Below are 12,500 nucleotides of genomic sequence, written 5' to 3'. Positions count from 1 at the left end.
TTATACATCATTAAAGCTGCACTTCCACATCAGCGTGCACACCTGCCCGTCGTATGATGTAACGCGTGTCTCTCCGTACTCGTCCTGACTCCACTTTGTTTGATTTCATGCGCCGCTGTTGTGTGAAGTCGTCCTGTTACACTCTGTCCTCGTTAATGAAGGCTCGTCGGAGCTCCACGTCTCCATTTCCTCTCTCTCTCTCTCTCTCTCTCTACGCTGCAACTTCAAAGCGTGCGGTGATGCACTGATACCAGTTCATCGGAGAACTGACCCCACTGCGGAGCGACGTAGCAGATGGCTTCATGCAAAGCATATGTTGTCATAAAGTATGCAACAACGCAGTGGTGGGAGCAGATTTCCATAATGTGCGCCGCCATAACTACAAATATGAAATGTGCTTCCTCGTATTTTCAAAATAAAAGAGTCTATGGTATAATCCTGTCTAATTTATGGTTATAATGTGGCTCAAATCTTCCATGTGTGGATAAAGATACACATCAAGATAAAGCACGTTCTCTGTCAATGCCCTCCTCTCCTTCATCTTGTGTGTGTTGTCTCTCTCTGTCTGTGTTTCCCTGCATGTGCTTTCCCCTGTCTGTCTGTAGGTCCGGTAGGCGTTCCCCAAAGCTGCAGCCTGTTAGCTGATTACACCAACACCTTAAAAGCCTGAGGCTGGCAGGCATGCAGCGCCGGACCGTCGTCGACCCAACCTTGGTAAAACTATTCCCCCCGGACTGGCGTTCCCCTTTCTCGTAGTGATTTTCACGCTCCCCGTTGTAAGCTTACTAATCGTGTTTGTGTTCTGTTTTCTCTCCGTAGTTTCCCGTGTTCCCGTTTTCCCGTCGTCTCCCGATCTCCCGTCGTCTCCCCGTTCTTGTATTTCCGTGTTTGTTCAGTTAGTCGTGTGTTTGATTATCTGTAGTTTGTTTCCGTTTGTATTTCTTAAACGTTTAATTTGTAACTTTCTTTTGTCCGTGTCTGCATTTGAGTCCACCTTTGTGTTATTCCTGTACCGTTCATGACAGTTCTCTGGTGATGCCATAAATACATGAACAGTGGAGGTGAAATGATCACATGGTAAAGCCCATTTTCATGCACTCCTGAGAAATGAAACGTATTTTATGGTTTTATGAAGAACGATAGAGCAAAATGAAAATAACGTGCAAGAATCCGAAGGTGAAGCGTGATCCTGACGACGTAAATATCACCGCACGGCAGTTTGTTCAACAGAAACGACAATATATATCTATATATATATAGATATATATATACATATATATATATCTTCATTTTTCTATACACAGCGGAGGTGAAATGATCACACGGTAAAGCCCATTTTCATGTCCTCCTGAGAAATGAAACGTATTTTCTGATTTTATGAAGAACGATCTCCACACTGGCCTGGGAACGCCTCAGGATCCCCCAGTTAGAGCTGGTTAATGTGGCCCGGGAAAGGGAAGTTTGGGGTCCTCTGCTAAAGCTGCTGCCCCCGCGACCCGACCCCGGATAAGAGGCTGAAGATAAGATGATTTCAAACAAATGTTCAAATAGAGTTTGTCAAAAAACGGAGTTCTCTTCGACGTCGGCCCTCTCGCTCCTCAATCCTGTGGATGATTTCTGCCTACGAGCCCTTCGTTCCCCCCCTCTCTGTGTGTATATAAGAAACAACCCTGACACATCCACATTTAGTCCCCGCTGCCCTGCTCCAGCTGACAGGTGGATGTCTGCTCTCCTGCAGTGGAGACCCTGCAGAGCGTCGGCCCGGTCTGGATTTGGCTCGAGCTCAGGTGCAGTTTAGAACGGACAAAGAAAAACGCAGAAGCTAAACGAGAGCATCCTCTAAACTGTCAATCCTGCAGCAAATGGTAATATAGGAAGAGTGTGTGTGTGTGTGTGTGTGTGTGTGTGTGAATGTGTTGCGTTTTATCAATACATGCTCCCTGTGGGATTATCACACTCTTGCAGCGGGAGGTCTAATACGCCCATCTGTCAGTCATTCTTACAGGCTTACTGCTGTACGGAGAAGAGAAACACAACCCGTATCTGCTGCAGACATCCTCGCCATACACTCATCCATTATACAGTGTGTGTGTGTGTGTGTGTGTGTGTGTGTGTGTGTGTGTGTGTGTGTGTGTGTGTGTGTGTGTGTGTGTGTGTGTGAGACAGCCCATTATAAAGAGCCTAAATAGCCTCTTTTTGGAGCCCACTTTGGAAGGAGCAAACTTCTGCATTAGTCTTTATTGAATGTGTGTTTTGTTTGCGGTGACCCTGCAGGCGTGCGTTCCTGCAGGCGTGCGTTCCTGCAGGCGTGCGTTCCTGCAGGCGTGCGTTCCTGCAGGCCTGCGTTCCTGCAGGCGTGCGTTCCTGCAGGCGTGCGTTCAGTCTTCGTCTTCGTTTCCACCACACAAAGCTTCATTTGAATATTGGAAACTGTTATGAATGCCCTAATACGTGACTTACGATGGTGACTGTATGGAAGATATTCAGGTTCTTCCTTGAGTTTGTCCCCACTCTGTATTTGTATGTTTATCCAGTTTGTGTGTGTGTGTGTGTGTGTGTGTGTGTGTGTGTGTGTGTGTGTGTGTGTGTGTGTGTGGCGTCTAAAAGTGAGTGCAGAGGCTCCAACACTGTGATATAGTAATATACCATTATCAGTATTACTACTACCATAACTACTACTACTTCCACCATTACTATTACCATAACTACCATAACCATAACTACTACTACTATTACTAGTACAACAACTACCATTACCACTATTACCTCTAATACTACTATAACTACTAATACTACCACGTCTACTACTACTACCACCATTACCATTACCACTACTACCATAACCATTACTACTTCTACTACTATCATTAGCATTACTACTACCACAATTACCATAACCACTACTACCAATACCATTACCATTAACACTACTAAAACTACTACTATCATTACCGCTACTATTTCTTCTACCATTACCATTTCCACTACTACTACCACCATTAATATGACCACTACCACTACTACTACTACCATTACTACTACTACCACTACTACCATTAGCATTACTACTACCAAAATTACCATAACCATTACCATTACCACTACTACCATTAATATTGCCACTACAACTGCTAAAACTACTTCTTCCATTACCACTACTACAATTACCACTACTACCACCAATACTACTTCTTCTACTACTACTACAACCAATACTACTACTACTACCATTAACACTACTACAACTACTACTGCCACCACAGCTACTACTTCTTCTACCATTACCATTTCCACTATTACTACCACCATTAATATTACCATTACTACTACCACTACTAAAACTACTACTTCCATTACCACCACCACTACTACTACCATTACTACTACTACCATTACTACTACTACCACTAGCATTACTACTACCGCAATTACCATTAGCACTACCATTACCACTACTACCATTACCATTTCCACTATTACTACCACCACTACTACTACCATTACTAAAACTACTACTTCCATTACCACCACTACTACTACAACCATTAATATTACCACTACCACTACTACTACTACCGTTACTACTACTACTACTTCCATTACCACTACTACCACCAATACTACTACTACTACTACTACTACTACTACCATTACTACTACTACCACTACTACCATTAGCATTACTACTACCACAATTACCATTACCACCACTACTACTACCACCAATACCACTACTTCTACTACTACTACTACTACCATTAACACTACTACTGGCATTACCGCTACTACTTCTTCTACCATTACCCCTACCACTACCACAATTAATATTTCCACTACCACTACTACTACTACTACCATTACCACTACTACCATTACGATTTCCACTACTACTACCACCATTACCATTAACACTACTACAACTACTACTGCCATTACCGCTACTACTTCTTCTACCATTACCACTACTACCATTACCACTACCACTACTACTACCATTAATATTTCCACTACCACTACTACTACTACTACTACTACCATTACCACTACCACCATTAATCTTTCCATTACCACTACTACTACCATTACCATTTCCACTATTACTACCACATTACCATTACTACTACTACCATTAATATTACCACTACCACTGCTAAAACTACTACTTCCATTACCACTACTACCACCAATACTACTACTACTACTACTACTACTACTACTACTACCATTACTGCTACTACCACTACTACCATTAGCATTACTACGACCACAATTACCATTACCACTACTACTACCACCAATACCACTACTTCTACTACTACTACTACTACTACTACCATTACCACTACCACTACCATCATTTATATTTCCACTACCACTACTACTACTACCATTACGATTTCCACTATTACTATCACCATTACCACTAATACAACTACTACTAACATTACTACTACTAACATTACTACTACTACTACTACTACTTCTACTATTATTACTACTGTTTTAGTTACTTTTAACTACTGCTGCTACTAATAAAACCAATGATTCCTGTGATTGTTGTTGTGGTTGTCTGCCAGTCCTGGGTGTTCTCAGTAACAGTGTCCTCTCCTGCAGTGTCTTTCATGGTAACACGTCTAGCTTTAACCACAGCATGTAGGTCGCACACACACTCACGCGCGTTAACCGCGTGAAGGACATCAGGAGACACACATAAGTGGCAGTCATCGCCTTCCTTTCTCCTCCACCAATCACAGTGTGTCCTACTTCCCAGCTGGGTCTGCCTTTGTCCCTGCACAGGAGTCCATGAGGAGATTAGTGCCGCGCTGAAGGCCCCGCTGATGTGATAATTCACTGTGTTCAAGCACTTCAGACTAAAATAAGATTAGTCATCTCTCCACTCCGAGGGAGAGTGACCCCGGAGCAAGCTGATGAAATCAGCGGCTGATTGATTGAGAGCTTCCAAGTCTCGGAAAAATTCCTGAGCACCAAATTAAGATGATAATAGTGTGCAGCGCTGACGCTCACGGCCGGTCCCTGCCATGCATTTAACCTGCGTTTATCAGACACTCACACTGTGGCTGTCACTGCGGTCTCTTATTCTTCCGTGCTGTCCAGGCAGATTACTCTTTGCACCTTCTGCTGATTGAAAACCAAATGTGAGTGTGTGTTTTGGATAATTCCCCCTGTGGGTGGAGGTGTTGTGCAGCAGGGATTCGAGACAATATGCAGCAACGTGCCGTAAAGTGTTGATCACAACTGCAGACATCTGCATTTGTGATCCAACAGCCTCTGTTCCTGTACGATGATGTTTACGGTAGGCCACGCGGAAGGCTTCTTAGGGCGCACTCACACTGTCCTTCCGCACCGCGCCCCGTGCTTTAGGGTCCTTGTCCCCCCCTCCAGGCCCGTTTGTACTCGGAGAATGCTTCTTGCTGCCTATACGTCATCACGCCGTAACACGTCACACGCATTGATGACGTCATGGCGATGCGTGGCTTTGTTTCCAGATCTTTCCGTAGACCTCGGAGTTTTTGGGCGTCTTGTCGACTGTTTTTGAATCTTTTCATCGACCAAATCTGCAGTAAACACTCCACCTCCGCATCACACCAACGTGAACCTTTCACCGCCATTGTTTGAAATGTCCGCGCATGGTCCCTCCTTCTTTTTTTCTACGTCCCAACAGGCGCACAGGAAATGACCTCAGAACCGCCGTAGGTATCTTGCTCGTGCTCGTGCTCGTACACGTGCGCGCGCTCGTGCTCGTACACGTGCAAACGTGCTTTACAAAAGCCCACCTCTCTCAGACGGGCCGTGGACGGCCAGCTGGCCGCAGTTATGCGCGGAGTGGTTGCACTCACACTGGTCAAACGCACTAGGCTTGACCCGAAAAACCTGTTTTGGCGCGGTGCGGAAGGACAGTGTGAGTGCGCCCTATGTCGGCTGTTCTGTTTGGCTTTTCCCTGTGTCGCTCTCGTCAGCGTCACAGGTTGCTTCCATGTGAGCGGTTGGAGTAGCACGTCAATAAAGATGACTGACGAGTGGTTTATCCAATCAGATGCAAGGATTTTTGATACGGCCCAGCCTCCTGAAATCTGAAATCACTTTCCTATGGAGTGATCCCAGATGGACGAGTGAAGCAAGGAGGAGCCAAATGTATCTGGCGAGAGTCGGGTTAGTTCTGGAGCACACTGTGATGTAAAGAGACCCAACAATTCCCCCCTGAGCAACAGTTCAGTTTTAGAAATCTAAGTTAAAGTTAAAGTCGTCCTCCATCAGATTTGGGATCCCTTGTTTCTAGCGGCCTCTGTGGCGGTAAGATGTAACTGCAGGCGAGGCTGTTCTTTCACAGCCTCCATCTTGTAACGTTCATGGTCATGATGTGTGTTTTTACTTCCTCTTTTTGAAACTCTATTGACAAACATTCACCTCTCTACTTCCAGTCCGTCCCCTATACGTTCCCCTCTTAAACCCCTACACACACACACACACACACACACGTTCCTATTACACCTCTGCCCTCACTACAAGCCTGACTCAGAAGTTGGAAATTCCCATTTTTGATAACAAGTGAACGCAGCACAACCATTAGTGATGAGTTAGTCTAGCAGACCAACCGCTGTCAGCAGCGTCACTAACACCGCGAACGTCTCCACAGACACACAGACTGGAATACAAGTGCTTTCATTAGGGGGTCACACGATCAATCACCATTGTTTTGAAATGCTGTAAATAGAAGATGCATCCCCTCTGTGAGACGGGTCGTTGACAGAGGTCAGAAATGTTTCTAAAATACAGTTGTTCCTGAAAATGGAGGAAGATTTGATCCTTTGCTTTTAATGCTTCACCTTCCAAACTATAACTGCAGTTCATGTAACCTGACACAAAGCCAATCTGACCATTTCAGGGCCCCCGGAGGGTCCGGAGGTCTGGGGCCCACAACTGTCCGTCGGTCCTTCACTGAAATCTAAAAACAACAGAAGATTTGTGTCGGCTGAACTGTTACATCATCGGGACAGAGTAAGCAAGAGAAACTGTGAGAGCCACAGGGCTTATGGTGTTTAGACCGCGCACACACACACGCACACGCACGCACACACACACACACACACACACACACACACACACACACACACGGTCCACATTAAAACACACTAAAGCTGCACATAGTCAGTAAGAGGCTCCACAACAGCTGTCTCCGGTGAGAGCGCGTGGGCTCCATGAGTACGGCGTGTGTTTGAGGTGGAGCAGGAGAGGGGGATGATGGGAGTTTAGGGCTTAGGGGAGTGGGTAGGGGGTTTGTAGGGGGGACGGGCACCCACCTTTGCAGCAGGCTGAACCCATGGTTGCCAGTGGAGGATCCAGAAGCAAAGACGTCCCATCCCCAATTCCACAGTACCAACAGAACAGAACAAAGATGTCCGACCGCCGAACCGAGCACCTTGAGCTAAACCTGACGGCCGCCCGGCTGCACACGAGCACTTACGACTGAAACAGTGTGAAGGAAGGGGGGAGGGCGGGAGGTAGGTGTGTGTAGCGGCTGTGGACGGCAGGGTTTTTTGGGGGGTAATCCTGCACCGCCGCGGCGTCCCATTCAGCCCTCACCAGGTCGCCACCGCGCAAGGGTGCCCGCTGGTGGGGTGGCGTCCATGAGAGCGGGCAACAACGGCAGGATTACATCTTTAGATTAGATTAGATTTCTCTCCCAAGCTCATCTTTCTCTGTCCTCCTTTATATATTTATTTGTTTGTTCATCTTTTCTCATTTCCTCTGAGGCCTCTTAATCCCCGGCCCTGCGCCGCACGCGGATTTTCCACCGCCTGAAACCACGGACACAACTGGACGACACGGACACAACAGCTGGGAGCGGCGTACAGAGAAGTGTACCGCGTATTACCGAGCGTGTTTATCCAAGCTGGAAGGGATTTGCGGATGTTTGCGTGGCTTCAGAGCCGATGATGATTCAGGTGTTAAATCTGTCACCGTCACCGATCTGTCTCCGCGCAACTTAATGAGTGATTTAGTGGCAACTCAGGGCGCACTCACACTGTGCCTCCGTCCCGTGCCCCGCGCTTTAGGGTCCTTGTCCCCCCCTCCAGGCCCGTTTGTACTCACACTACCTGGGCCTCGGAGAATGCTTCTTGCTGCCTATACGTCATCACGCCGTAACACGTCACACGCATTGATGACGTCATGGCGATGCGTGGCTTTGTTTCCAGATCTTTCCGTAGACCTCGGAGTTTTTGTGCGTCTTGTCGACTGTTTTTGAATCTTTTCATCGACCAAATCTGCAGTAAACACTCCACCTCCGCATCACACCAACGTGAACCTTTCACCGCCATTGTTTGAAATGTCCGCGCATGGTCCCTCCTTCTTTTTTCTATGTCCCAACAGGCGCACAGGAAATGACCTCAGAACCGCCGTAGGCCTCGTGCTCGTACACGTGCGCACGCTCGTGCTCGTACATGTGCAAACACGCTTTACTAAAGCCCACCTCTCCCAAGCGGGCCGTGGACGGCCAGCTGGCCTCAGTTATGCGTGGAGCGGTTGCACTCACACTGGTCAAAGGAACTAGGCTTGACCCAAAAAACCTGTTTTGGCGCGGTGCGGAAGGACAGTGTGAGTGCGCCCTATGCGACAAAGTTGATAAATAGCAAGATGGACAAAAAAAACAGGGAATTTGTTCCAAATGTGTTTTATTTTTTCATTTCAGGTTCCTGAGAAATCTCTCTCATCTTCTCACCTCCCTCTCGTTGCTCTCACACAGATGCAGAGGGAAATAACTCACACACAGTATATATAGACATATATATATACAGGCACCGTGTTACATTTAAATGCATTCCTTAACTAAATGATCCCTTTAAAGGTTTGTTGTGTGGACGAAAACATGACGGAGAAAGTGAATAACAGGACGAGGTCACTGTGTTCTGGGGACACAGACCTGATAAGCACATTCTCTGTTTAGAGAACAATAGACCTGTGTTTGGGCGTGATGACGTCTGGACGCAAAGTAGACCCCACTGATGGTAAATGTGTGTGTGTGTATGGGAAAGACCTGATGGGGCGTGTAAACGTGCCAGCACACGAACCTCAGTATAAGACGGGAAGTTCTGTTAAGAGACACTTGGATCTCTGTGATGAGTGTGTTAAACCTTGATTCAATAAATTCCCCTTGATTGCTGTGAGACGTCTCTGCTGACTCCTTCTGAGTCCTGAGGACTTCAAGTCCCTCGGGATCTTGTTCACGAGTGAGGGGACGATGGAGCGTGAGTTTGGCCGGAGAATCGGAGCAGCGGGGGCGGTGTTGCAGTCGCTCTACCGCACCGTTGTGACGAAAAGAGAGCTGAGGAAGGCAAAGCTCTGGACCTACCCTCAGTCCTGGTTCCTACCCTCACCTGTGGTCATGAAAGCTGGGTCAGGACCCAAAGAACCAGGTCCAGGTCCAAGCGTGTGAAATGTGTTTCCTCAGGAGGGGGGCTGGAGTGTTTATAGTTCGTGTCTTCCCTCTTGTTCCGTGCCAGATTATTTCGTACCTTGTGTCGAATGTTTCCAGCGTTTTTCTCCACAGTCTTGTTCGTGCCATAGAGTTCTTTGTTTCCTCGTTCAGGTGTTTGTATTCCTTGTTTAATCATAGTAAGTTTACCCTTTTGAATTCTCTTGTATCCATTGTTTTGTTCCTCCTGTGGGGAGTGATTCTTTGTTTGTGGTTTTTGCTCTGAGCCACATTCCTGTCGTCAAGCTCATAAATTCAGTGTTGATCCTCGAACCTCCGCATCTGAGTCCTCCTTCCTGCCTGGGTCTGACAACTCAAACTCTCCACATGAGCTTCAGTATCATTTAGACTGAATTGCAGAAACATGGAACATACTGCACGACAGTAACTCTCTTAATAAAGAGCACAAACTGTCCTGAACGCTGCTGCTCAGCTCTTACCACGTGTCACACCTGTTCACACCTCTCTGCACGGCCGTCCTGTTCCTTTAAAGAACACTTTAAAACCTTTCTGCAGTAAATCCGGGACTTTTGCCGAGCCCTCAGGTGCTCCTCAGGACGTTCTAAAGCCCCTTTCACACAGGCACTGCACACCTGAGGTTACCTACGCATTATCCAACAGAGCTGTGTGTGTGGACGCAAACGTCAGAGTCAGTTGGAGCAGGAATCAAACAAGTGCATGTGAATGGGTGAAGACAGACGCTCTGAACAAGACTGAATAAAGGCGTCGGTGACGTTCCTATCATGGTGCCGCACACAAGGAAGAGAACAAACCTCCGACAGTGAAGAAGAAGAAGGAGGATTTACATCAAGGGTTCTTGAACTTCTTCAGCTCGAGACCCGAAAGACAGATTTGGTGTCTCCCCAGGACCCAAACTTGCAAAAACACATTTTTCAGGTCAAAGTTCAAGAGAAGAGAGTGAAAAGGAGAGGACACATCATCTGAGCAGCGTCTCTTTTCCATAAACGCGTCCTGACGCTCACTCTGGGACAGACTAACGCAAGTAAAGAGGACAGAGACATCCTCAGAACACACACACACACACATACACGCGCACACACACGCACGCACGCACGCACGCACGCACACGCGCACACACACACGCACACGCACACGCACACGCACGCACACACACACACACACACACACACACACACACACACACACACACACACACACACACACACACGCGCACATACACACACACACAGGGACACAAACAGGGACACACACACACAAGCCTGTCTCAACAGAAACAATCGTTGGGTCCATCTGCCGACTTCACCAAATCCCTTCCACGCGGATCAGCCGACACCTCTGGAAACCGACCAATCAGCCGGCACCGACCCAGAGCCCCCCCCCCCCCCCCCCGGCTGAGGCATTGATCATCCGCCTGATCGGCGCGGGATTGTCCCGGTGTAAACACAAACTTCCATTTAACGCTCTCTTAATCCCGCAGAGGGGATTGAACCGGGAGGTCGTTGAGGAGGATGAACCCACGCGGGGATTTGAAATGTATCCCGAGGGAGTATTCAGGAATATGTGAGGGAAGAAGGGATGAAAGAAGGAGGAGAGGAGAGGAAAGAGGAGGCGCTGCTTCGCCGCTTACCTATATCCGTCTCTTTGTGGTTCTTGATCAGCTCAGCGAGCTCAAAGTTCCCGGCGATAATGGCCACCTGGAGAGAGAGAGAGGACTTCTTTTAATATGCAGGTAAAAATAAAGAGCACACAATGACTCAAAACATATTTATCGTATTCTCCGCACTATAAGTTGCACCTAAAGACCTTCACATGTCTCACATGCGGTGCTCCTTATATATGGACCAATATTGAGCCACAACAGGTCTCCAACTACGGTGAGCAGCCGCCGACTCTATTTTCCCCGTAGAAGAAGTAACGTGCGGTGCATGTTGAGATATACGACTGCGTGAAGCGTGCCGTTTCATTTCCATGTGTGTGTTTGTGTAAAGAGCCCAAAATGGCTCCTAATCTCTCCACCTGGTCCTGGGTCTTCCCCGAGGCCTCCTCCCAGCTGGACGTGCCTGGAACACCTCCCTAGGGAGGCGCCCAGGGTTCATCCTTACCAGATGATCCTGAACCACCTCAACTGGCTCCTTTCAACACAAAGGAGCAGCGGCTCTACTCCGAGTTCCTCACGAATGCTGAACTTCTCCCCCTCTCTCTAAGGGAGACTCCAGCCCCCCTCCTGAGGAAACACATTTCAGACGCTTGGACCTGGACCTGGTTCTTTGGGTCCTGACCCAGCTTTCATGACCACAGGTGAGGGTAGGAACCAGGACTGAGCGGTAGATCCAGAGCTTTGCCTTCCTCAGCTCTCTTTTCATCACAACGGTGCGGTAGAGCGACTGCAGCTCCGCCCCCGCTGCTCCGATTCTCCGGCCAAACTCACGCTCCATCGTCCCCTCACTCGTGAACAAGATCCTGAGGTCCTTGAACTCCTTCACTCGGGGTCAGGACTCATTCCCTACCTGGACTAACAATCCACCAGAGCAGCGGCTCTACTCCGAGTTCCTCACGGATGCTGAACTTCTCCCCCTCTCTCTAAGGGAGACTCCAGACCCCCCTCCTGAGGAAACACATTTCGGACACTTGGACCGGCGACCTTGGAGCATTAGTGTGAATAAAATGACACTTTTCTCGGCTTTTATACACACTGTTGGAAAACAGTGGGAAGTGTTCCAGGCACGTCCAGCTGGAAGGAGGCCTCGGGGAAGACCCAGGACCAGGTGGAGAGATCAGACCTCCACACTGGCCTGGGAACGTTACATAAACACGCCTTATATGTATGTCGTCATGTAAGCTCTCTCTTTCTCCGTATGGAAGCTTTTCCACAGAAGAACTTAAAAGGAAACACCAATGATGGCGTAATTGGTTGTGAAAGCAGCCGAGCGTAATAACGCTGACTAATAACGCCGTAATGACGCTGACACGAGAGCGATCGGACTGTTTTTAGAAAGTACTCCACCAAGAAAAGTACAAGAGAGGC

At 47.8% G+C, this 12,500-nt stretch overlaps 1 protein-coding gene across 1 annotated transcript in view; it reads right to left on the bottom strand.

Moving 5' to 3' along the window:
* The window catches only part of shank2b (SH3 and multiple ankyrin repeat domains 2b), a gene marked incomplete at both ends in the record, with an annotated part of 138,868 nt that overhangs the window by 82,166 nt on the left and 44,202 nt on the right, over positions 1 to 12,500 (bottom strand). Inside the window, one exon of the mRNA XM_083920918.1 lies at positions 11,103 to 11,169. Within this exon, the coding sequence (XP_083777044.1) occupies positions 11,103 to 11,169 (67 nt within the window). The remainder of the gene's footprint in view (positions 1 to 11,102; positions 11,170 to 12,500) is intronic.

Source organism: Echiichthys vipera (genome assembly GCF_963691815.1).
Source record: "Echiichthys vipera genome assembly, chromosome: 1".
Taxonomy (NCBI): Eukaryota; Metazoa; Chordata; class Actinopteri; order Perciformes; family Trachinidae; genus Echiichthys; species Echiichthys vipera.
The sequence above is the reverse complement of the archived record's forward strand: the minus strand, read 5'-3'. Positions and strand labels throughout refer to the sequence as shown.